The sequence below is a fragment of the Mustela lutreola genome, chromosome 9, assembly GCF_030435805.1.
Source record: "Mustela lutreola isolate mMusLut2 chromosome 9, mMusLut2.pri, whole genome shotgun sequence".
Lineage (NCBI taxonomy): Eukaryota > Metazoa > Chordata > Mammalia > Carnivora > Mustelidae > Mustela > Mustela lutreola.
Window position 1 is genome coordinate 115,799,594 of NC_081298.1, and position 25,919 is coordinate 115,825,512.

Sequence of the window (25,919 nt, forward strand, 5' to 3'; positions counted from 1 at the left end):
ATTATCTTTTTTCTGCCTTCTTTGAGTTTAACTTTATTTTCAGTTTCTTAAGGTGGAAGCTTGGGTCATTGATTTGAGTCTTGTCGTTTTTATGTATGTCTAGCATTGTAAGTTTCCCTCTAGTCATTACTTTAGCTGCATGCCACAAAAACTTTGATATGTTTTATCTTCATTTACATTTTGTTTGAATTATCTCCTAATTTCACTTGTGATTTCGTCTGCGATCCATGGATTGCTTAATTTGGAAGGATTTGAAAAATTTTCAGATGCTTTTCTGTTATATTGATTTCTAATTTTAATTTTTGCCCAAGAATATACTTAATTTCAATCTGTATAATTCAACGGTTTTTTTTTTAATTGTGTAGGATTTTTGTCTTACACTACGTTCTAAATGTTACATATGCAATTTTTAAAAAATTTATTTTCTGTTCTTGTTGAGTGAAGTTTTCTATGAAGATCAGATCAAGTTGGTTGAGTGTTTTCTTTATCTATATAGATTTCTTTTCTTATTCTACCTTTTATTGAGAAAGGAGTATTGAAATCTCTGGGTATAATTTTAGATTTTTCTGTTAGTCCTTTTCGTTTTAATTAATAGACCTTAAAAACATGAAGCAAAAATTATTTACAGGCACATTTAGGATTTTTACAAATTTGATATATTGATTTCTTTTTCGGTGTAAGTTTTTTTCCCTTCTCTCTGGAATGTACCTTGTTCTGAAGTCATCTTTGTGTAGTATTGATCTAACCAATCTTACTTTTTTTCCCCCAAAATTAGTATTTGCATTGTGGTATATTTTTACATGTTTTTGCTTATAATCTCTCTGTCTTAGGTGAAGTGGGGTTTTTTGTTGATTACATATCCTTGGGTCAATTCAGTCTGACAACTTCTGCTTTTTAAGTGCATAGACCATTTATATTTAATACAATGTTTAATATAGATGCATTTAAATATATTGATTTCTGTTTGTCTCTTCTGGTCTTGGGTCATTTTCTCTTCTTGAATTGAGTATATTCTGTAAGTACATTTTATCTTCATTGTTGATTTATTATACTGTTTAAAAATTTTTTTTCTGCAGTTTCTCTAGTGCCAGGATCAGTAGGCTACATCTGTGGGCCAAATCTGACCCACCACCTCTTTTTGTGAATAGAGTTTTATTGGGACATAGGCATGCTCATTCATGATATCTTTCCTGTGGCTGCTTTTATGCTACAACAGCAGAGTTAAGTAGCTATGACAGAGACTATATGGTACACCAATCCTAAAATACTGGTATCTGGTCTTTTATGGAAAATTTTTGCCAACCTTGCTCTAGTTTGTATAATATGCATCTTTATTTCATCAGAGATGTCTTCAAACAATATCATACTATTCTAAGAATGATGTAGTCTACACCTTAGAATAGTATATTTTTGTTTTCTTTCTGTTGTCACTTGTACTGTTGTCATACATTTTATTCCTGTAAACAGTTTATTCTCATTATTTGTGATAGTTACATTCTGTAAAGTGACCTCAAACCTTGAATTGGTGAATATTGAACAGTTGCTCTTAGGGGAAATATAGGGTTAGGTTACTATAAGCATCTGGTCACAAAATTTTTGTCAAGCAGTAAATGCGTAAGCCTGTTTTATATGTGTTTCTGTTTAAAGGTGCCTTATTTAATATATATGTAGTTGATTCATTAACACTGATCTCATGGCCAACAGCACTGTAACTGAATGAATCTTCTCTAACACACATATTCTCTCCATAAGGCATATTATAGGCTACTTGCTCTTAGGGACACTTGACAGCACTTCAGCATGATGCTTGGGGGGCTGGCATTCTAAACAGAAAAATCACTGTAAAAAAATAATCCAAGTTCAGAACACATGACAGTAAATAGACCATGAAAAAGACATGTGTTTCTATACTGTGAAAGTTGAAACAAGAAGTCAGAGCATCACCTTGTTTGACTTCAACTGGGAATGCGCACAAGAGTGACTTAATTTTTTTTTTCTTCTGTGCATGTCTGTGAATGACTGCAAAGGCACAGAAAGTATTGATTTTTGGTTTCAAATAAATTTTAGCAAGTAGGCATGTTCACAGATCTGGAATCTGAATGATGAGGATCAGCTGTTGCTATAGATGCCACAACACATTGTTACTCTTGCTTTTTAGCAGTAAATTATGTTTTAAAGAAAGTAAAAGTAAGAAAAATTACCTTTTATATTTACTCCCATATTTAACATTTTCATTATTTTTCATTACGTTGTATTAGACCCAAACTGTATGCAATATGTTCTTTTCTCTGGCTTCATTTACAATTTTTGTCGTCTTGGTTTTCAGCAGTTTGAATATGATCACTTTATTGTGGTTTTCTTTCTGTTTTTGTTGAACTTGGTCTTGAGGTTATAGTTTCCTCAACTTGGGAGACTTTTTGTATTCATTAAAGCTTCCTTTGGTCTTTCCCTGTGTGCCATTTTTACTACCCTTACAAAATTTTTCTGAACATGTTCTTTTGCTTTCCTCCTCATCTGTCTATCTGCTATTTAGGCTTTCACTTGAAATATTTATTTATTTATTTATTTGACAGAGAGAGAGAGAGAAAGACAGGTAGAGAGGCAATACAAGTGGGGTGGGGGGAGAGGGAGAAGGCTTCCTGCTGAGCAGGGAGCCCGATGCAGGGCTGGATCCCAGGACCCTGGAATCACGACCTGAGCTGAAGGCAGATGTTTAACGACTAAGCCACCCAGGCACCCTCAGGTGAAATATATAGTGTAATGGAAAGTTGTATTTGAATCATCCCTGGGTTATGCCATGACCACATCTGAGTGAATGTATGATTCACCTGAGTGAATTATTTTTTAGTCTCAGCCTACTGTTAGAAACAGCTTGAAGGAGTGTGAATCTAGCTCCTTGTTAAAGTTTTCCATGTTTCAGTAATTTTTGATAAGGTCGTAAATTGGTGACAATCAAATGAACAATCTTTAATATATATATTTTAACAAATGCACTTCAGTGTTTATGTCTATTTGTTTTCCTTATAAAAGCTTATCCAATAACTTTTAAACATCCCACAAAACTTTTTGATTACTCTGTCAGTGAACATTTCCTAAAGACCAGCTCTTTTTTTTAAATAAGGAGCAAAATCTTCAAATTTTGTTTCATAGTAGTTATGCAAAAGCAGCTAAATTTTCAGAAATCTTTATCACAGGTCAGATGTTATGGAGGATCAAGATTTTTATGTGTTTACAAACTCCATGTATGCGGTTAAGTTACATACAATTTATTTTGTAACAGTGGTTTTCAACCCTGGCTGCACCTTAGAACAACCAGGAAGCTTAACAGACCCTTCCCCAGACTATTTAAGTAAGGCTTTCTGGGAGCAGAGAGTCTGTTTAAGAGTTCTACCTTTGGCTCTAAGGAAAGCCAGAATCGAGAACCTAAGTATTACAGAAATCAGTAAGTTTAAAAGGGCAGATATGTAATAAACTGAAGATATTTGTTCCAAATATTTAAATTGTGTATTTTGTTATATGAGCTTGCCATCATATAAGATTTATGTATATTTTAAATCTTGTATACAAATTAAAAAATTCAGTGAAGTCTGATTATAGGTTAATATGATAGTTGAAAATTTTAGATAGAAAAATAAGTGCTAGTGATTTCATTTCTTTTACTTGGCAATTTGCAGAGAGCTAAATAGTGTGGTACAATGACCCCTTAGCAGTTACCATTATCTGTTATGGCTTCATGCAATTGAACAAATATTTGTGGTGCACTTATTCTCTTCAGTCACCATGCTAGATACTGTAGAGTTACCAAGATGAAAGATAAATTTTCTGCCCCAATGATTTGTGCTCTGGAAAAAAAAGAAGATGAGTGAATAAAAATTATCATAATATAAGGTAGATCATGGTAAGACTTGAAAAGAAGGTACAAAATGATAAATGACTCAAAGGAATAACTACCATCTCATTCAGGAGGTATGGAAGCTTGCTGTAAACCCTACTTTTTGCTTTTATTGTCACCAACTATGGTCCTTCACCTGGGGAAATAAACCTTAGTGGTTAGTAAAGTATCCTGCTACTACTTTGATAGCTTGCAGCATGGATAAAGCAAGATGCCTTTAACATTCTCAATAATCAGAAACCTGTGTATTTATGCACATATTAACTCCCCCCCCCACACACAGGTAAATGAATAAAGCTGTATGATTCTGCTTCCTAGTAGTGTTCTAAATTTATGTGAGCTAGAAATTCGTGGTGATTTCTATTCTGTTTGTGGTAATTCCATTTACCATCCCCACTGTTGTTTTTCTTCCAGTACGTTAAACCATAAGTTGCCTTTTATGGAGAGTATGGGAATAGTAAAATACAACATTTATATATATCCATCTAATTACCATGTGCTGTGCTCTTCATTCCTGGACAACTTGTATTTAAACTTCCATTATATTGATTGTAATTATTCTTTTACTTAGTATAGCCACCATAAAGCTGTAAGCTCTGTGAGGTCAGTCATGTCCACAGTAGGTGTTCAACAAGTATTTTTTGGTTGAATAAGTTTTAAAAATCATATGAAACAGTATAGTATGGTTATTAAAAAGCATTTGTGGGGGGGGGAGGCGCCTAGGTGGTTCAGTCATTAAGCATCTGCCTTTGGCTCAGGTCATGATCCCAGAGTCCTGGGATCGAGCCCCACATGGGGCTCCCTGATCTGCGAGCCTGCTTTTCCCGCTCCCTGCTGCTCCTCCTGCTGTGCTCTCTCTCTCTGTCAAATAAATAAAGTATTTTTAAAAAATAAAAAACAAATTAAAAACAAAAACAAAAAACAAATTTGGGTCAAATTTGGGTTTATCTCTGCCACCTACTAGTTGCGTAACCTTGGTTTCTTATCTAAAAAATGAGGTCCAAAATAGTACTCATTTCATGGTTGTATGTGTATATGTATATTAAATGACATGTTTTGCTTAGCCTAACACCTGACATGTAGCAATGTCTCAATATTAGTTTATTAGTAATATTATCATTAATCTGATCTTAGTGGTTTCTAAACTTAAATAAACTTAAAAAGCAAAACTTAAGTCGCACTTACTTTGGGAACCCTTTTCTTTTGGGAGTTTATTGGAAATTAGTGGTGATCCAGAAGTGAGTGAAAGCTACTCACTTTATGTTTCGCTTTTGTACTTGACAGAATATACACAAATGTCATAATCCATTTTCTGCTGTGTAGAAGACAACCCAGTTGTTCCTTAATCTGTATAGGTAAATTATTTACAGTTTTCTACTAGCTCTACAAATGTTCTCTTTATTGGTGCAGAAAATTGGAGGTAAATGATCTATCAGTTCTGTGGTTTATTTGATTGTCTGTTCTTGGGCCATATGTGTCTATTTCATGTGCATTCTTTAGCTCCTGAAAACCTGTGGTTTTTGTCTTAGAGTATTATAGTGTATTATATTCCTTAGGGGATGAAGTGGTTATATGATTCTTTAGATTAATGGTGATTACAGATGTGGCTTCAGAATCATAATTTTGAGTTCAACTGATTTAACTAGTTTCTAATATTGAGCAGTGAGTAAACATGCTTTTGTCTATTCCTACACAGTAGACACATTCCAAAGGACTAAACTTCCAGAAGGAGCCTATAGAGCAACTACAGAGGCCTAGGGATAGTTAAATAAAACTATGTAAGATCTTTTGATATCAAAAGGAGGACATAAAAACTAACCAAGAATACATTAATATTTCCATTAGGAAAAAATGATTAAGGTATTTTTGATAACTGTCTTAAGAAATGGATGAATCCAGATATAAATAAAATTTAAAATTTTTATGAAGTATTTAAGACATTATGAAATAAAATCCATTATCGTATTCCCGAAAAAAGAAGACTGACAGTGTATAATTTTTCCCAAATTATGTTTTCTATTCAAGATTTTATTGGAATTTCTTTTTACCTGATTTTTCTAAAGTTTAAAAAAGTAGCCAAAAGTATTAAGATAAAGTCTAAAAAATAAGGGAAAGAGGGGAGAAAAAAAAGTTACAATAATGGAAACTATATATTACTTGAACAGTAATAGATCGATAGTACATTTTAGGTATATGGCTAAGGAGGCATGAGAAATAAAAGGGAATCATTTTTCAGAAATGGAGTTTAGAAAGCAAGTTAGGCAATGAGAGGAGCATTAACATAGACCTCCACTTAATACCTGACACCAGGATAAACTTCAGAGCAATTAAAGTAAAAGTTTTAAATATGAGAATTTTGAGAAAAAAAGGAATTGAATATTTATCAAACTTACAGAGAATGGGATATCTCACTTTCATATCAGGTAAAGGAGGCACAGCGGAAAAAACAGTTTACAGATTTTAAACTGTATTGAAAATTAAAATATTTACATAAAATAAAAATAAAAACAAAGATAAGATTGGGGAAATACTACACAAGTTTTAAATATCATTAATGTCTTTATTCTGTAAAGAGCTCATGTATTGGTAAGAAAAATATTATTTTAAATATTTAGTCAAATGATATAAAAATACATTTCACAAAAATGTTAAATTAGTAAAAGGCATGTGGGGAAATGTTCAGAATAGCAGTAATAAATACAGATTAGGTATGGTGTTCCATTGGGGGAAAATGAAATAGGTATTTCCAGTATAAATGAGGATATGATAAAGCTTCATAGAAATAGAGAATAATCAATGATTTCAGGCTTATAGTAAGTTAAATATGGGATTGAGTTCTAATACAGATAATACAAAATATATACATTGTGATTTTTGTTTGTTTGTTTCCAAGAAAATATCTAACATCATTTGTAGTTGAGCTTTGCTGAAAAACTTGGATATGACCAAAAGTGGTCACTCTTTGAATTCAGTCCAATTTCATTAACATCCCGAGGGTGGATTGGGTGGTGTTTCTTTTGTTGTTGTTGTCTTTAACAATAAGCCAAAAATTTAGCTTCCTTTTCTTGAAGATTTGAAGTGTTTCCAACATTTATGTTACATTGAAATTGGTTCTCTCTTATTCATCTTTCCCCCAGTTGCCTTAGTCTCAGTAGGCATTGGTTAAAGACATGTTCTATCTGCTTTTACTGTTGAAAACAATACTGAAAATAACCTATGGTGATAATTAACCTCTATTGATTAAGTGATTTATAGAAAGAAAGAAGCAGATAAGCACCAGTGTTCTTTCCCATTCTGTTTCATGTGTTGGTACCTTAGTTGTGCCCAACCTGCTCCAACTACTTTATATTTTTCAGATACTTATTTTAAAAAACTCTTTGTTCCTGGGATTGTGCAAAAGGCAAGTTTCTTGAAATACTTGAAATTCTTAGTTAATTCACTCTGAGAACACCAGTAAACTTTTTCCATATTGCTTATAAGAATGTAGATTAGCACTAAATTGGCAGATATTATAGCTCCAATATATCAATTTAGTGTTTGAGGTTAAATTAAACCAGTGGTTTCAACCAGAATGATTTTTGATTCCTGGCAACATTTAGCAGTGTCTGGAGATTTTTTGTTTGGTCGTCTTTACTGGGAGAGAGGGAGTGCCATTGGCTTCTAAGAAAGAATTACCTGGCTTAGAATTCCATTTGTGAATCTTCTACATGTGAATCGAGAGCTTTCAAATAGGATTAGTTGCCAGTTTGGCTAAGTATGTAGTACAGTTTCTTTTGTGAATATAGATATAGTTAAAGAATGTAAATTTTAATTTTTATCGAAGTATAGTTGACATACAATGAATATTAGTTTCAGGAATGAATGTAAATTTTTAGATGTATACATAGATTCCTTTATCTACATACTGGTTTATAAAGAAGCAGACTTAGCAACAAGCAGTATCTCTTCTTTCTAGGAGTTATATGCTGAAGAGAATGCTGAAACTAATGAAACTCAAAAAACTAGTGGGACTGACTGTGAGAACTGAGAAGGCAGACAGATCTGAGCAGAGGTAGAATTGAGCTTGAACCAAATGGAAACTAGATCTCTGCTGGGAGGAACTACCAAAGAGTCACATTACAGTGAGCAAATCAAAACCCGGGGTATCAAAAGCTTTGCCCAATCTTAGAGTGATTGTGCAGAGATTCCCAGTGTCAAAATTATATTAGGGTTTAAACCTGTATTATTATTTTTTGTTATTGGTGTATGTTTTAAAAAGAGAGAGACTAACCCAAGAAAGAGATAGGAGTGTTTTAAAGCCAAAGAGGCAGACTTGGGGGTGGAGCTTTGATTCTTAAAAACTTTTTAAGAGATTGTTTAGAGATTATAAACCCTTTTCAGGTCACTTACTTCAGATCTTCATCTGCAAAGCTGGGATCATGATTCCTACCTTCATTAAAAAATTGTGATTAAATGTAAAGCTCTGAATGCAGTGTCCCACATAATGAGTGCCCTCAAATTAGTAATACTCATAATTTTAAAATCTCTCATATCTAGAAAGATCATCGATCCTTATAGTGTTCTTAAAATTTTAGTAAATACCAAAACAGGTATAGGATTCTTTCACACTGACATTGCTTTACTCATGCCTTTTGATTTTAGTATTTAGCATATGACAAAATATAAAAAATTGAGATCAAGTGTTAATTAGAGGACTGGGATTACTTGTTTTAGGAGTTTTGAGAGAGTTAAATGAGAGAGCCATGTCAAGTGCTTTACATAGTGCCTGGTGCATAGTAACTACTCTTCAGTGAATGTTAGTTCCTCACATTCTTGATTTCAAATTGCCAGTGCTACTGCTGTATTGTGTTAATTTGTTGAATGAACATAGTAGATGTAATTGGAGTAATAAGAAAGAAAATTGGCCAACAGCAGTTCATTTTAAGCTGTAATGGTATTTACTGAAATTGAAATGAATCTAACTAACTAAAGCAAACTCTGCTTTCAGCAGCTGGTTGTAAAACATTTGTTTTTAGTTTGACCATTTACATGACACTAGACCTGAAGAGTCTTTGCCTGTATATCCTAGTTTAGGAGTGATTTTTATCTACTTGTCAAGTGAATACATTGTTTCTGCAGACATGGATTGGATATAATTTTCAGGTTCTGCCAAAGTAGAGCGAAAACCCCAGCTGTGTCTTTTGTTTTCTGGAAACCAGTTGTCATTCTGTGTTAGGTTTTTTTTTTTCTTTTCCTCCCCTATTCTTTCTCCTACAGCTGTGTTACAGTGGCTAGGTGACATCCTGCTCTTTACCCTACATTTTTTGTCTTGGCAGAATAATGCCAGGCAACCATTACTAATCTGGAAGATCAAACCCGAAGAAAGATCTCCCCCCCCCCCAATTCTGCTAGATAATCAGGTAAATATGTTGGTTGGGATAGAAAGTTCCAGAAAGTTTGAATTAAAGATAAACAGAACTAATACCAAAACAAGTAAAAAGGAAATGAAAAAAGATTGCTCTGGTTTGTGTCAAAGAGAAATGGTGTTAAATGAAGCAGCTCCTTTAGTGTGTCATATGCAGAAAATCTAGGTTGAAGATTAATGATGAAAGTTAAGAATAAATTCAGAGTCCCCACTGAATACTTTTCTCATTGACTCATCTAGACTGTAGTGCTGTCTATCTGTATATAGAAATAGTCACTGAAATTCTTCTTTTCAACTACATACTTCCTGAGAAATGATGTTAAATAGCACATTTTAATTACAAACACGTGTTAACACCAACAAAAGATATTTCCATAAGATGGTTCTAGAAAGATAAGATGCTCTGTTTTTTATTATTGAAGCCATCTTTACTGCAAAAGTAAAGACAGATGGAATGTGAAGTGGGCAAAGAGAGCAGTGTATAAAGGGTGCACATTTGATAACTTAGAATGAAATTCCATTCCTCTCCCATACAGACTGGGAAAAGAATTCATTTTGCGAAGTCAAGAAAGGAGTATTTGCACAGTCTGTAGAAAGCAAGTCCAGAAAACCCTGGGGGTAGTTTGGACTGAGGCCAAATTAAAGGCCTATTTTGCTTCTAGCCTGCAAGTTCTTTTACTGTTTCTTTCATTTCCTCTTTTCTTCTTTTAATCAAGGCTGAGGTAGGCTAGGGACGGAAATATGGGCATGTGTAATTATCGGAACTTGGTCAACTTCCTTTCACATTTTCCAGTCTCTCTATATTCTTGACCCCTCTTATTCCCCAAAGCAGAGTTTCTCAACCTCAGCACTGTCAGTATTTGGGGCTGGATAATTTTTTGTCCTCTGCAGTGCCTCATGCATTATAGGATGTTTAGCAGCATCCCTGGCCTCTACCCACTACATACAGTGCCTTACATACCTGCTGGGGGACAAAATTGCCCTGCTTAAGAACCCTAGTTTAGGAATAAGCTAAATAAATAGCCAGTGACAATTAAAACTGACAGTTACTGAGCATGTTACCACCTCTGCTGTTCTTCTAATCTTGTTTCCTATGGCAAATTGCTTTCTTCCCCATGAAAGTAGAATGCTTAGAAAGCATTATACCATTTTATTAGCTAAGACTTGCATTCTGGATGGTAAAGAGAAAGGAGTCCAATGAAAGTAGTGGATTTATAAATGTAATCAAGAATTGATTTTCATTAGTTTGCTAGAATATTTCTTCTTACACAATTTTGAAAGGGAAAAACGTCTCTATTATTCTTTTCTACTGGAGTCTGATATAGGCAAATAAGCTGTTACTTTGGCACAGAGGCCTCTTACTGTATAAAATATTTTGTTGGCATCAGATCATTTTGGGAAATTCAACATATATTCTATTAAGTATACAGTGTTTTTGTTTATGTTTTTTGATATGTTGTCCAGGACTTACTAAGGATTTCCTACATAATGAAAAACATTTTGAGGAATGTTTGTATTTGGAGTTTTAAGGATCTGCTAATCTGTTAAAAATGGTCAAAGAATATAAATAACTAATGCATACAAAGGAAATACAGTTGTCCTTAAGCATGTAAAAGATGTTCAACCTCTTATAATTAAAACTGTACCAAAATTCCATTTACCTAACATTAACAGATTTGCTAAGGACTAAATTTTGTCTCTCCTCCCCACCCCTCACATTCATAGGTTGAAGCCTTAAGCCTCACTCAGTGTGACTTTGGAGATAAAACTTTTAGGAAGTAATTAAGGTTCAGTGAATCATAGGGTTCTAGTCTGATAGAATTGGTAGGTTTATATAAGAAGAGGAAGAAAGAGGTGTCTCTCTCTCTTCCTGCCTTCTCCCTCTCTTCCTCCCCCTATGTGCATTTTTGGAAGAGTGGTCATCTGAGCACTAAGGACAAGCTTGCTGACTGCAAGCAAGGAAGAAGCTTCTCAAGAACTTGAACATGCTAGTACCCTGATCTCAGGAGTCTAGCCTCTAAAATTCTGAGAAAATAAATTTGTGTTGTTTAAGCTGTTCCACCCATGATATTTTGTTAATACAACCTAAGCTGACTAATACAGCACAAAAAATAGGATGCGGAAAAATAAGCACTCAGTATATTACTTATGGAAATGTAAATTGGTATGGTCTCTATAAAGAACAGTCAAAGGGCGCCTACATGGCTCAGGCACTTAAATGTATGACTCTTGATTTTGGCTCAGGTCATCATCTCAGGGTCATGAGATCGAGCCTTGAATTGGACTCCACACTGGGTGTGGAGCCTGCTTAAGATTCTTTTTCTCCCTCTCCCTCTCTTCTGCGCCCCCCATCACTCCTCCACCCATATGTACTTGCTCTCCCTAAAAAGGAATGAATACAAAATTTAAAAAATTAAATGTCAAATATGCATATTCTTTGACGTAGCAAATCTATTTCTGGGAAGTAATCCTATTCATATACTCAAAAAGTGAAAAAGTTGTGTGTTTAAGATTATACATTGGGTGTTGTTTGTAATAACAAAAGATTTGAAACAGTAGCTAAGTTTATGTAGTGCCCAAAATGGATCAGGAGTTCTAAGCTTTTTGTGTGTACTCACTTATTAATTCTCATAATTACCTTATGAAGTAGGAGATAGAAATATTGAGGTTAAGTTAGCCACGGTTATAGTTAATAAGTGAAATGGATCAGGATTTGAACTCAAAGCAGTTTGGCCTTAGTTTTATTCCTCAACTCATATTCCGTCAGTAAAATAAAATAGTACTAGTAAAATAAACTAGTAAGATAAAACTATACAATTGTGTAAAACAACAGCAACAACAAACATTTTTGATATAAAATATCTTCAGAAGGATACTAAGGAGAGCTGGCAATAGTCGACTCCAGCAGGGCTAGCTGGGCAACTCCAGCATAGATTTTGAACTATACTCCTTTGTACTTTAAAAATTTTGAGCCTTGTGAATAAATTGCTATTCAAAAACAAATGATATTTTTAAAAAGTGTATATTATAGGGGCACCTGGGTGGCTCAGTGGGTTAAGCCTCTGTCTTCGGCTCAGGTCATGATCCCAGGGTCCTGGGATCAGGTCCCACATCGGGCTCTCTGCGCTGCAGGGAGCCTGCTTCCTCCTCTCTCTCTGCCTACCTCTCTGCCTACTTGTGATCTCTGTCAGATAAATAAAGAAAAAATCTTTAAAAAAAAAAAGTGTATATTATATCCCAAAGTATTAATAAATACCTGTGAGCATACATGTATATATAAATGATTGGATGAATACATAAATCAGTGGGTGAGAATAGATAAATCTCACATGCAGAAGAATTCCAAATAACTTATATAGATACTCTGCCTTCGAGGAGAAGGACATAACTCACCATTCCTTAAGAGTGGGCTGTGTAGTGGTGCCTGGGTGGCTCAATTTGTTAGGCATACAACTCTTGGTTTTGGCTAGGGTCATGATCATGGGGTTGTGGGGTCTGTGCTCAGCATGGAATCTGCTTGAGAGTTTCTCTCTCCCTCTGCCCTGCTCTCTTCTCCCCAACCCCCACTCATGTACACACAAATGTTCTCTCTCTCTTGAATAAATAAATAAAGTCTTTAAAAAAAAAAAGTGGGCTGCACATGATGACTGATTTCCAACGGGTACAGTATTAGGGATTCAGAGGAAATAACTTTGCACCAAGTGAAGAAATCTGACAAATACTACCTTAGCCAGATAATCAAGGTCTACATCAATAGCAGTAAATCATGTTGGTAGTAGGTACACTTGATATGTGATGAGAATGACACTTTACCTCTGTGGTCTTCCCCAAAACCCATAACTCCAATCTAATCATGAGAAAAACATTAGATAAATTTTAATGGTGGGGCATCCTACACAATACCTGATTTTTGGTCAGAGTCCTCAGAACCCAGCAAAGTCTTAAAAAAACACTGCCAAAGCCAAAAGAGGCCTACAGAGACATGACAGCTAAAGGTAATGTGGTATCCTGTGTGGGATCCTGGGATGGAAAAAGGAAATTGAGTAAAAGCTAAGAAAATCTGAATGAAGAATGGACTTTCTAGTTAATGTATCAGTCTTAGTTCATTAATTGTAATGTACCATATTAATGTAAGATGTTCATAATAGGGGAAACTAGTTGTGGGGTATATGGGATTTCTTTGTACTACTGTCTCAATTTTTCTGTAACTCTAAAATTGTTCTTAAAAATAAGGCGTTTTTTAAAAAAGTCTGTTTTTTAAGGAGTGTATGTAATAAGTATATTGAATAATAGAAGAATAAACTTGATATTTAGGTGTCCATGTCTTATTCCACAGACCTTAACCATAAACCTGGGAAGATCTTTTAAGGTCCACAGGTGATTCTAGTGTATGGTCAGAATTGAGACATGGCTTAACAATTTACTCCTGCTTAAAAATCTTATTTCTGAATTTTTTTAAAGATTTTATTTTATTCATTTGAGAGAGGGAGCCCAAATGGTGGGGAAGGGGCAGAGGAAAAGGAGAAGCAGACTTCCCACTAGGCAGGGAGCCTGACACAGGAATCTATCCCAGGACCCTGAGATCATGACCTCATTTAAAGGCAGATGCTTAACTGACTGAGCACCCAGGTGCCTCTCTGAATTGTTATAAAAGTTATGAAGTGTCAATAGTGGTAAGTTCAAATCATTATTAGCAGGGTTTTGCTTTTTTGTTTTTTGTATGGGTTTTTCTCTGAATAATTGTTTAGATCTTTCAAAGTGTGTGCTCATGGTTTATTTCCTTGTTTCCTTGTTCTTCTTTTTAACATACCCATGTCTCAAGACTTCATAGTGTTCTTTAAAACTTGGCTACAGTTTTTCTCTGATGTTCAGTGGCAACGTTTAATAGTCTCTTGCCTTTTTTTTCAGGCACTGTTTTCTGTTACTTCATTTTGTGCTGACTCCTCAGATGATTCCTAAATATGCTACCAAGTCATACTTAAAATCATAATTGTGAATAGGAGAAATTTATTTTTTACAAGCTATTTCGTACATTTTCCCCTCTTGGAACTCTGTAATTTCTCAACAATACAGATGAATATAGTTTATGTAAACATTTGCTAGACTAGAAAATTACTTCATTTTTTATCATCACTGAGGGCTTTCCAGCCTGGTTCACAAATGCTTATTTTAAGTAAATATTCTTAATACACTCCCTGTCATTTTTATTTGTGCTTCAGTTTCTTAATGCTAGTATGAATTCACTGGGTCATGTGTTTATCAAGAAGATGATTTTATATGTATTTTTTCCTAAGCCACACATTTTTTGATGTTTTCTTCTTTCATTAATGTGTTTATTTAGCTCTTTAGTTATTGGGACTTCTGGCTTGGTCAAAACAATACTAATGATCCATGTAATTTACCAAAGATAGATTTGAGAGAGAAGTGTTCCTTCTTGTCTTCCTTTCCATCTCCTCACTGAATAATCCAGACCCTGCTACCTCTTTACTGACCAATAGCTTCAGCCTTCTTTAGGAGCTTGCTCTAGTCTCTTCCTGTTTCAGTCCCTACTACATGTCAGCATTATCTTTTTAAGATACAGGTTTGATCACGTCACTGCCTTGCTCTGGGATTTTTTGTCTCTCCCCTTTCAGATGTAAGATAAAAAGAACCACTCGTATTTACTGATCATGGTACTACTTTATGTCATTAAATACATAAAGCCAGTACTGCTGTTACTCCAAATTTATAGACAAGAAACAGCATAGGGAGGTTAAGCAGCTTATCTAAGGTGCTGTAGTTAGTAGGTGGCAATGCCTGCGCCCCATTCTGATGACTCCCAAGTTTCTTTCTTAAATATAGTCTCCATGGTGCTCCTGTGTGCATTTTCGTCCTCTTCCTACCCCAGCCCTTGCCTCGTTCTTCAGTCACAGGGGTCCACTTAACTTTCTTCCATTTGTGTGTTTTCTCAACTACGACCTTTGTACTTCCACTTTCACTTTCTGCCCATGGAAACTTGCTTCCCTTTTTTATCACTGTTTCAGTGACATTCCACACTCCCGGTTAAAGTTTTTTTCCCTTCTTCTAGAATTTTATTTATTTTTCATTTTTGGTATTTCCTTTACGATGTTATTGATTTGTTTTATTACCATCTTCCTACTAGATTGTAAACTCCTGGGAGGGGAGGTCTGCCTTAACTTTACATACCATGGGAACAATGCCTTGCACTCAGAAGACATAAAAAAAAATGTGGAACTTTTAAAATGAGTTTTATTCATACAAAAAAAATTTTTTTTTTTAAGATTTTATTTATTTGAGAGAGAGAGAGTGTGAACAGGAGCAGGGGGAGGGGCAGGGGGAGAGGGTTGATCCCAGGACTCTGGGATCATAACCTGAGCTACAGACAGACACTAAACCAACTGTGCCACCCAGGCATCCCTTGTTAGGCATTTTTATATAAGGATGGAATGTGGAATTTTTTTTTTTTTTAAGATTTTGTCCATGGATGAGTGAAAGTGAACAAGCATGGGGAGTGGCAAGCAGAGGGAGAGAGAAAAGCAGGCACCTGCCAAGCAGTGAGCCCGATACTGGGATACTGGGCTTGATCCCAGGACCCTGGGATCATGACCTGGGCTGAAGGCAGCTGCTTGACAGACTGAGCCACCCAGGCGCCCTGGAAACTTTTCTTTATTAATACTTAAGTTCTTAATACATAAGAACTGTTGCAACTAATTTATGGAGATGTTTTATTCCTATTAAATGTTTTCTAATTTGAGAATACTTAATAAAATTTTATAAAATTTTCATTTCAAACTTTAAAATGTAATAAAAATATTTTTTTGATTCTGTATTTTTACTCCCTAGCTTTTCAATTGAAAATTGTTACACTGTTAGATATATATTTAAAGCGTATTATAAAGTTTTGTTAGTATTATTGGTAACTCAGTTGAAAGTAGGATATTATAAAAACTCCAAATATTTCTGTGCTTTTTCATTATTTACTCAGGTTTAAAAAAATTCAAATCGACTCAAATTTCGAATTAAATCATTGTTTCTAATTTTTTTATTTTAATAATTTTCCAATAAAATTTAGACCTTTGTAGACATATACCTATATAAGGATTTTTAATGGGAAAATGAAGTTCAGAAGATAAGAAGACATTTCCACCTAAAACACATGCTTGTAAGATCCTAAACTCATCTTAGAAGTGGGCCACAAATTTAGCTTTGCTTTTGCTTTTCCCAGTGAGTGAAGTAAACAGAAAACATGATTAATTGGATGATCAGATTGTTTATATTATAGAACCAACCAGAGAAATTCCTTTTATGAATCCTCACGGAGAAGGGCTACCATTCTTGAAGTAAGTGAACATATCCTCAGCCAACATCCCTGCAATAAATGCAGTTATGGTTTAGTGTGACATACGTATCAAGCCATTCAGTGCAGGCTAGTGACTTACTGTATAGTACATTAAAGGATATTCTCTGGGGAGCCAAATAAGTCAATGGAGGGTATCCAAATCTGAGATAAACTTAAGAAAATTGAAATACCTGGAGCAGCATTTCTCAGGGCTCTGGTGTTTTAGATGATCTTGATCTTGATTTAGAAATTAAAGTTATTTTGTAAGGCAGGTATTTAAAATTTTCTCTTAAATAACTTTATTAACTATAAAAACTGTTAGAGCTCATACCTTCATATTTTAGTGGTATGCCAATACCCACAGTGTCAGCTCTGTAGTCACAAAGTGTAGAAGCCTTGAAATAATATACATAGGACATGTGAACAGATCTCTAAGTCTCCTGTTCTGGTCAAAGGTTTTTTAAAAAGTTACCAGGGCACCTGAGTGTTGCAGTCAGTTAAGCGTCCAACTCTTGATTTTGGCTCAGGTCATGATCTCAGGGTACTGGGATCAAGCCCTGTGTCGGGCTCCATGCTCAGTGCAGAATCGGCTTGTTAATTTTTCTCCCTAACTGTCTGTACCTCCCACTTCTGTGCTCTCTCCCTTCCTCCCTCTTTCCCTCTCAACTAAATACACATATTTTTTTAAAAAATAGTAAAAAGAAAGTTACCATAAAAATCATGTACTTGTAATTACAGTGATAAGGAAAGTATTAGATGCTAGAGGCCATAGGTGTATTTGTCAAAAATTTTGGAATTGATACTTTTGTGACGGTAGTTTGGGAATTATTAATCTACTAGGTTTGTTCAGTAGAGTTTAAAGTGATGATGAAAGTGTTCTATATCTGCATAGTCCAAAATGATAGACAAGTCAGTAGCTAGGGTGGTGATTAAGTGCATGCAGTGTGGTCAGAGTGACTGAGGAGCTGAACTTTTCATTTTATTTAATTTTAACTAATTTTAATTTAGCTGCATGTGGCTAGTAGCTGTAGAGGAAGCTCAGTTCTAGAGGACAAGAAAGACTGCATATCTCAGGCAATGTAAGATAGAGTAGCAGTTAAATTCAAGATTATAGTCTCCATCAATAACTGAAAGAGGAAATTCTATGTTTCTAAGAGACATGTGTTTAAAAAAATAATTGAATTTAAGTTTACTGTTGTATTTTTCTTTTTTGTTTTTTTTTTTTTTTTAAAGATTTTGTTTATTTATTTGACAGATCACAAGTAGGCAGGCAGAGGGTGGGGGGAAGCAGGCTCCCTGCTGAGCAGAGAGCCCAATGCGGGGCTTGATCCCAGGACCCTGAGACCATGACCTGAGTTCAAGGCAGAGACTTAACCCACTGAGCCACCCGGGAGCCCCTACTGTTATATTTTTGAACTTGAAAATGAACCAAGGATGTTTGAATCCATGGTTGATCTTTTAGATATTAATAGAATTGTTAGCAGTGTTAGGCTAAAAACCACATGTAAGGTTCTTTCATAAGATTGAGACATTTACTCATAAAAATGGAAACCTATGGGTATGCTGATATAGGACTCTTCTCCTGTAGTTTCCAGAGTGTGGATTCTTTGGCATGTATGACAAAATTCTTCTCTTTCGCCATGACATGAACTCAGAAAATATTTTGCAGCTGATTACCTCAGCAGATGAAATACATGAAGGAGACCTAGTAGAAGTTGTTCTTTCAGGTAAGTAAATAACTCCTTTTATTTTTTATTTTTTTGAATGAATCTTATTTTTTCTACTAAATGCTATGTTCAGTTAGTCTTTGTGCTACAGTTACTTTACTTCTTTCATCTATAATAATGGTGACCATGTGAGTTTTCCCGTCAGGAAGTTTATGTCACAGATGAGAAAGTAGGAAAATAAGCCCTGAATTGTTTTTCTGAATGTTCCTAAGCTAAGGGAATTATCATTGGAACTGGAAGAGGAATATACTTCTGAATCAAAGAAATAAAATAATTATACTGAAATTCAATTTCATTTTCCCCATTTCTGTGAAGAGCATAGAAGAAGAGAATTGGGGTTCAGAAATGAAAGGAGAAGAAGAAATAATGAAGATGTGGAAGAGGAAACTGTGATACTGATTGTTCCCATGATTTCAGTATTGCTCCTTCCCTGTGTGTCCTCAGTGGGCATTTTCTTACCTCCCTCCTTTCCCCTTCATCCACTCTTGCCGTTTGTCGTTCCTTAGCTCCTTCTATTTCTGACCTCATCCAGCAGCAGATGGGCCGGACTGTTGGCGGGGAATGTAAAAGAACAACGAATGCACCTAGTAGTCCTGCAGAAATTCTTGTTTGACAGGAAAGGAGGGAGGGAGAGAAGGAGAGAGAAAAGACAGAAAGGGAAGAAAAAAGGAAAGCCAGCCAAGAGTGCAGACTCCTGACGCCATTTTTTCCACTTCTCAGACTCATCTCTGCACCTGTTCTTGAGATCCTCCCTACCAACACCTTTCCTTATTGGTCCTTGATCCTTTGCATTCATCTGGCCCCTCCATTAATCATGCATCTGCACCATCACCCCGTCATGTGTAAATTTCCCAATCCCTGTCTTTCTCTCCACTCCAGGAGGGCTTTACTCCTCTTCCTCCCTAGAGGTCATACTCATATCTGTTCCTTCTTTGCTCTGGACCCTTCATCAGGCCCATCAGAACACAGAGATATCCACTAATGACTTACAGGTGGAGGTGAGAGAATGGCTACCGGCGGGTGTGGCTACTTGTTCAGTTGCTCACAGAGAGGAGGGGAGTCTCTTTTTCTTAACTTCTAGGACTGTTGAGAAGACAGAAAACTTATGTTGAGATTCTAAGTTGGAACTCAGAGTGTTTACCATTGAGATTAAGTTCCATAGTTTCCATGAGTTTTATGTTTTTTACTTTTTGCTCCCCCCCTTTTTTTTACTTTAATCTTCTGTTTCCCAGTGTGTTATAAATTAGACAGTTTTAAATTGTAAAAACAGACCTACCAACTATTTGTGATCTTGCCACTATGTTAAATATGTTTTTGGAGGTTGAAATACCTACCTGCAGACCTAGTTTTAGAGCTCAAGTTATTTGGAGTTGATGAACTTCCTAAAATAGTTTGAAAACCACAATATTAAATGCTGAAGATAAATTATTTTTTATGATAAATGAAGCTTTCAGAGAAAAAAGATTCTGTGTACTTTGACATAAATGAATATGGTCAGTGTTCTTAATCTCATTGCAATTACAAATGTAGGGCTTATTTGGCTACTTTTCTTTTTAAAAAGCTTTGGCTACAGTAGAAGACTTCCAGATTCGTCCACATACTCTGTACGTACATTCTTATAAAGCTCCCACTTTTTGTGATTATTGTGGTGAGATGCTCTGGGGATTGGTACGTCAAGGACTGAAGTGTGAAGGTATGTGTTCTAAGTTTTTGTACCATTAAAATAGGATTTTGTATCTGCATTTTCTAATCATTAATGAAAGAATAAGATTGGGGTGCCTGGGTGGTTCAGTCAGTTAAGTGTCCGCCATCCTCTCAGATCATTAACTCGGGGTCCTGGGATCCCACCCTGCATTGGGCTCCCTGTTTGACAGGGAATTTGCTTCTCCCTCTTTCTTTGCCCCTCCCCAGCCTTGTGCATGTGTGCACATGCACGTGCTTTCTCTCTCTGATAAATAAAATCTTAAAAAAAAAAGAGATCCTTGTTGGTGACTAGGTGGTAACTAGGGTTTAGAATTGGACAGATCTGTTTTTCTGAATTAAAACTGTCACAAGAGTCAGGTGCACATTTCTGAGTCCTCTTAAGTATTTAAGGTGGAGAATCATTAAAGTTTCCCTGTAAAGGGCCAGAAACTAAATATTTTAAGTTTTGTTGGCTAAGAGTCTCTGCCACAACTACTTAACTCTGCTTGTGTGCCCTGAAAGCTATCTATAAACAAGATGTAAAGAAAAGAGGAGTATGCTGCATTTCAATAAAATGAATTATGAACACTGAAATTTGGATTTCTTGTAACTTTCACATGTCATGGGGAGGGTTTAGTATACAGTCCACAGTTTGCTGGTGTTTAAGTTAGTTGTTCTCAAACTTGGCCACGTATCAGAATCACCACAAGGACTTGTTAAAGCATACTTTGCTGGGACCCATCCCCAGAATTTCTGATTCAGTTAGTCATGTGGAGCCCAATAATTCATATTGAATTTTTTGGCTTCACTTAGCTTGTCATCTAGGATAACTATTGCTGCCAAAGAAAAGAAATTAAATAAAAGAAGCATGTATTTTTTATGTAACATACTTTATGTACTATAAATATGTATTTATAGTCATAAAATTATTAAAAATTATTACTATAAAATTGTTTAAAATTCTTATAATTATATAAATACATCATAAACTATAATTTATAATATATATAAATTATATATAAATATATTATAAAATCTTTATAATTAAAGTTATATTTAATTATATATTATAAATATACTTTTATAATCATGTATATAAATCTATTATATATTATAATTAAAATTATATAATTAAAACTTTAATATATAAATATGTACATATTAAAATTAATTTTTTTTTTAAGATTTTATTTATTCGTCAGAGAGAGTACATGTACAAGCTTGGGGAGCAGCAGGAAAAGGAGAAGCAAATCCCCACTAAGCATGGAGCCTGATGTGGGGCTCGATCCCACGACCCTGCAGTCATGACTTGAGCTGAATGCAGGCACTTAATGACTGAGCCACCCAGGCGTCCCTAAAGTTTCTTTGATCTATTATTTTTTTTACCTTTAAAATATATTTAGGCTGTGGATTAAATTATCATAAACGATGTGCCTTCAAGATTCCAAATAATTGCAGTGGAGTAAGAAAGAGACGTCTATCAAATGTGTCTCTGCCAGGACCTGGCCTCTCAGTTCCAAGACTTATACAGACTGAATATGTAGCCCTTCCCACAGAAGAGGTATGTATTTTAAGGCAATAAAAGAGCATTTTACTACTTATTCCTTATGTTTCTAAAGGATATATGACATCATCCCAGAATATAAATTATGTACTAAAGACTACTCACATTCCTACACTTGAAAAGCTTAACACATCTTACTGGAGACAGAGTTTACTAGTAGTAATGAATTGCCTTTTATCTACTTTGGGACTACATTATCACTTGGACCACTGCATTAGCCTCCTTACCAGTGTCTAGCTTCTGGTTCCCATACTTCACTTCATCTTACATACAAGAGCCTGATCATTTTATTTCACTACAGCTTCATATACAACTCTGATTATATCACTCCCCACTAGGAAGCCTTTATACATCCTATATTTCCAACATTCTGTTCTTCCCCCCACCCCAGCAGGCTGTTCTATTCAACATTCCCTGAACACACCATTGCTCCCTCTACCTTTGCTTTTATTGGTGTCCCTCCTACGTGCTTTTTCCAGATCTAGCTCAACAGCTGCCTTTCCTGGATTTTTTTCCCTTACCTAGAAGTTATTTTATTTGCTGAATGCCAAACCACTTTTCAGACCTTGCTAATGGTATGTATAACATTCTAATTAATATCATATTGTCCTCAAGGAATTTATGATCTGTTTAGAAAAGATAGTGCTCATGTGTTTGTGTGCCCTACCATGCCCAGCACAATACTTTGTAATTAGTAAGTATTCAGTGAGGAATGAATGAACATACCGATCCACACAATACTCCAGTGAGATATCTTAGTAGATGTGTACATAATGAGACAGTTGAGACTCATAATGGTCAAGTAGTAACTTGACTCAAGTCACAGAGCAAATTGGTAAGCAACATTAGAATTAAATCCAGATCAGATTATTTTTAGGTTATTGATTTTTTTTTCCTAATATATCATACCTCTGAAGAGTAAGACAGTAGATCAGGGAAGAAAAAATAACTTGCTTATTCACTTGCTAGTACTTAAAGTGACCTCCATCCATAGATCATAATTTAGTTGCAATATATAAGTTGCAGTCTTATAATTTAGTTGTTTCTGTAACCTCCTTGGTCTTCCATAAATTAATGGCAAAATCAAGCCTTTGGGCTATTGTCCTGATATCCTAGTCACAAGATTTTGCTATACTGAGGCATCAGAATAAAAGCATCTGAAGTTCTTTCACAAAAATCCCATGTTCCCATGTTGTTTAGCCCTGATGTGAGGTGTTTACCTTAGAAAACAAGAATGCTATGGTACAACGAACTGAGAGCAAAGTGTTATTATAAACATATGCAAGAGTTTGGGGAAAGTCTGGTAATTGAAAAGTTAGTACATTTTATAGATGAACTGCATAGGAACTTAGGAGTGAGGTCCGTAGGATAGAGATTTTTTTTTTAAGAGTCCCACAAATGATGCTGAGATGCCAGCTACCCCAGATGAGTAATACTAGATTAAGAAATAGCAGGACAGGGGCGCCTGGGTGGCTCAGTGGGTTGGGCCTCTGCCTTCGGCTCAGGTCATGATCCCAGGGTCCTGGGATCGAACCCCCGCATCGGGCTCTCTGCTCAGCAGGGATCCTCTTCCCCCTCTCTCTCTGCCTGCTTCTCTGCCTACTTGTGATCTCTGTCTGTCAAATAAATAAGTAAAATCTTAAAAAAAAGAAAAATAGCAGGACAGAGCAAATGAATAATGTATTAAGTTTTAATTCATTAGTTTATATTTTATCCTGAAGATGAAAATTCCTTAGGGAAGTAGAAGAAAATAGAGTGATATGTTTGTGTTGGTTAGGTTGTGCAGAGTATTTCATAACGAGTAGAAATCATTTCTCAAAAGTTTCTTTTATCAGTCCCAAGCATTCAGTCTTAAAAAAGAAAAAGGTACAGTAAAAGAAGAGCTCACAGAAGAAAATTGGAGGGAAGGAAGAGTAGAAAAAGAGGACACTCTAAAGGAGTAGAGGAGATAGCAATGAGGAAACGAGTGCAACCTTGATCTGAACCAAAGTGAGAGAAGAACTAACTCCAGATTGCCATGTGGTGAGAGCCTCCTAAATTCTGTGTGGCAGGCTTCATGCTGGATGCTGTACTTTTATTTTCTTACGTCATCTTCATGACAGTCCTAGAAGGTAGGCAGCTCCTATCTTCATTTTTTAGATGAGGAATGAGGAAGGAAAGTTTCTGAGTGGTCACAATATTAACCTTTACTGACCCCTGATATAAGCTTGGAAAAGGCCAGTTGGGAATAAAAACTTCTGAATCTGACTCTGAGGTTGTCCTCATTTACATGTATGAAGGCAGTTTCTGTTAGAGTATCTGCAATCAGTCTAAAGGGAAGCAAGTAAAGAGAGGGAGGAGCACAAGAAGATAGGCTTTTCACTGATTTTGGTTCCAACAGGACCTCTGTGGTTGGAGAGACAAGAATTGAATGATGGCTATTTGGAGATGAGAGAAAGGGGAACATTCCTAGCAGCACATTGGGCAAATGCCCAGGGGGCCAAGACAGGACAGAATCAAGGTAGAAAGCAACTGTTGGGGCTAATTGTATGCATAAAAGTAGGGGTATTTTTTTCATTGAATAATATTCCAAAATGAAAGATATATAATTAGGGAATTGCCCCGTTACTTGCTTTGATTGCCTTCATTATTGCACCTAATTGAGAGTTGGCAACATTGTTACAAAGTTTTTGTGAGCAAATGTTCACTTCAGCAAATATTAGTTGAAACTCACACTGTGGAAATAATTTGATCACTTTTAGAGAATTTCTTGGTACACATTAATAAGAAGAATTTAATAGTCTGTAAAGAGGGACCATTAAAGCAAGGCAAGAGAAGAACTTTCACTCAACTCTAGTTACTCTAATCTCAGTGGTCCCATTTTCACCAAATACTCCAGGTAATTTTACCAGTGCCTCCTTCCTCCAAATTCTGGTTCAGTCTTCCATACCTTTCCTGCCTTCCTCATTCCACAGAGTGGTAAACCACAGTCATTAATGAGATTGTAGCATATGCCCAGGTATGTTGAGTTGGGGAAAGATTAAGAATCACTGGACTTCTATGTAGAAGATTGAGGGCTAGATCTTGATTTTGATACTAGGACTTAGTAATATTAATCTTAGAGCCTCGTTTTTCATATTTAAACTACTGTTTTTCTAGACATGAAAGATTAGGTGGCTGCTACAACCACAGTCCCATGTGTGTACCATGTCCCTAATACCCAGTCCCAGGAGGATCTGACAAAAGGCAATGAGTCACCAGCTGGCCATTGGCATATGAAGGGATCTGTTAGGAAAGTTCTACCTTGCCAGGGTATCCTATGTATTTGATGATGACTGGTAAAATCAATCTTATTCTGTCTTGTATGTTTGAAACTTGAGACAAACCAAAACTGGTAGAAGCAAGAGCAAGAAAAGAGTGTTGAGAGAATAAGGACCCAGGGATGAACAAAAGCCTACAACATCTGTTTCTGGTTCTTACTGGCTTTTTGATTAGCTTTGCAGGATCACTATGGTGCTTATTTTGCTGAAGGTGCTATGTACCTGGCTGCCTGATAGAAGGGTGAGCCAGACCAGAGCAGGAGACCTTGGGGAGCTGAAGTAGGCAAGCAAGTTTGGCTTGGGTTTTAACCTTCTTTTTTTACTTTTCTTATATTAAACTGCTTCATAATTTGTTTTAGAACTTTTGTGGCAACACATAAGTGAAAAACCATCCACCAGAGACTATATTTATGTACTTTTTTATAATGCTTTCCTCCATTCGTATGTCCTTTATTCTTCTTTTCTGCCTTCCTACTTTCTTCCAAAAAGCCTTTATTTCCCCCGTCTTCCCTTCACTTCTTTCATACACTTTTGTCTTTTAGTTGCTTCTGGCTTCTTTTGCTTTTATTAGTTGGACATACCTTTGTAGACTGATTCAACTTGTCTGGGCTACAGACACGACTAGTTATGGAAGGCATAAGAAAGATCTCAGGACCTCAGTTCTGGCAGTGAAGGTGCAAGCAGCTACAGCAAAATGTATAATGCATCTGGATGGTTGTTAGGTATTTTGTGCTTGAGAACATGGACTGTACTTAATTCATTTTTGCTTCTGTGATACAAAGTGTCAGGTTGGGCCTATAATATAATAATCAGTGAAGGTTGAGTGAATGGCAAGGGCCATATTGAACTGGCCTGTAATTTAATTTATTTCTTTTGTATATATAGAAAGTACCATAGATACAAATATCTAGTTATCCCTCAAGTTATACAAAAATTTTTAATCAACACCTTTAATATTCCTTTTTGCTTATCTAGGGGAAAAGGCCCAAATAACTAGAAAATAGTTAAATA

The 25,919-nt window shown here is 35.6% G+C and overlaps 1 protein-coding gene across 2 annotated transcripts in view; it reads left to right on the top strand.

The window, feature by feature from the left end:
• The window catches only part of PRKD3 (protein kinase D3), an 83,855-nt gene that overhangs the window by 20,148 nt on the left and 37,788 nt on the right, over positions 1-25,919 (top strand). For both annotated transcript variants that reach the window (XM_059188586.1, XM_059188587.1), the window contains exons 3-5: positions 18,224-18,362; positions 19,924-20,055; positions 21,449-21,606. In XM_059188586.1, the coding sequence (XP_059044569.1) occupies positions 18,224-18,362; positions 19,924-20,055; positions 21,449-21,606 (429 nt within the window). The remainder of the gene's footprint in view (positions 1-18,223; positions 18,363-19,923; positions 20,056-21,448; positions 21,607-25,919) is intronic.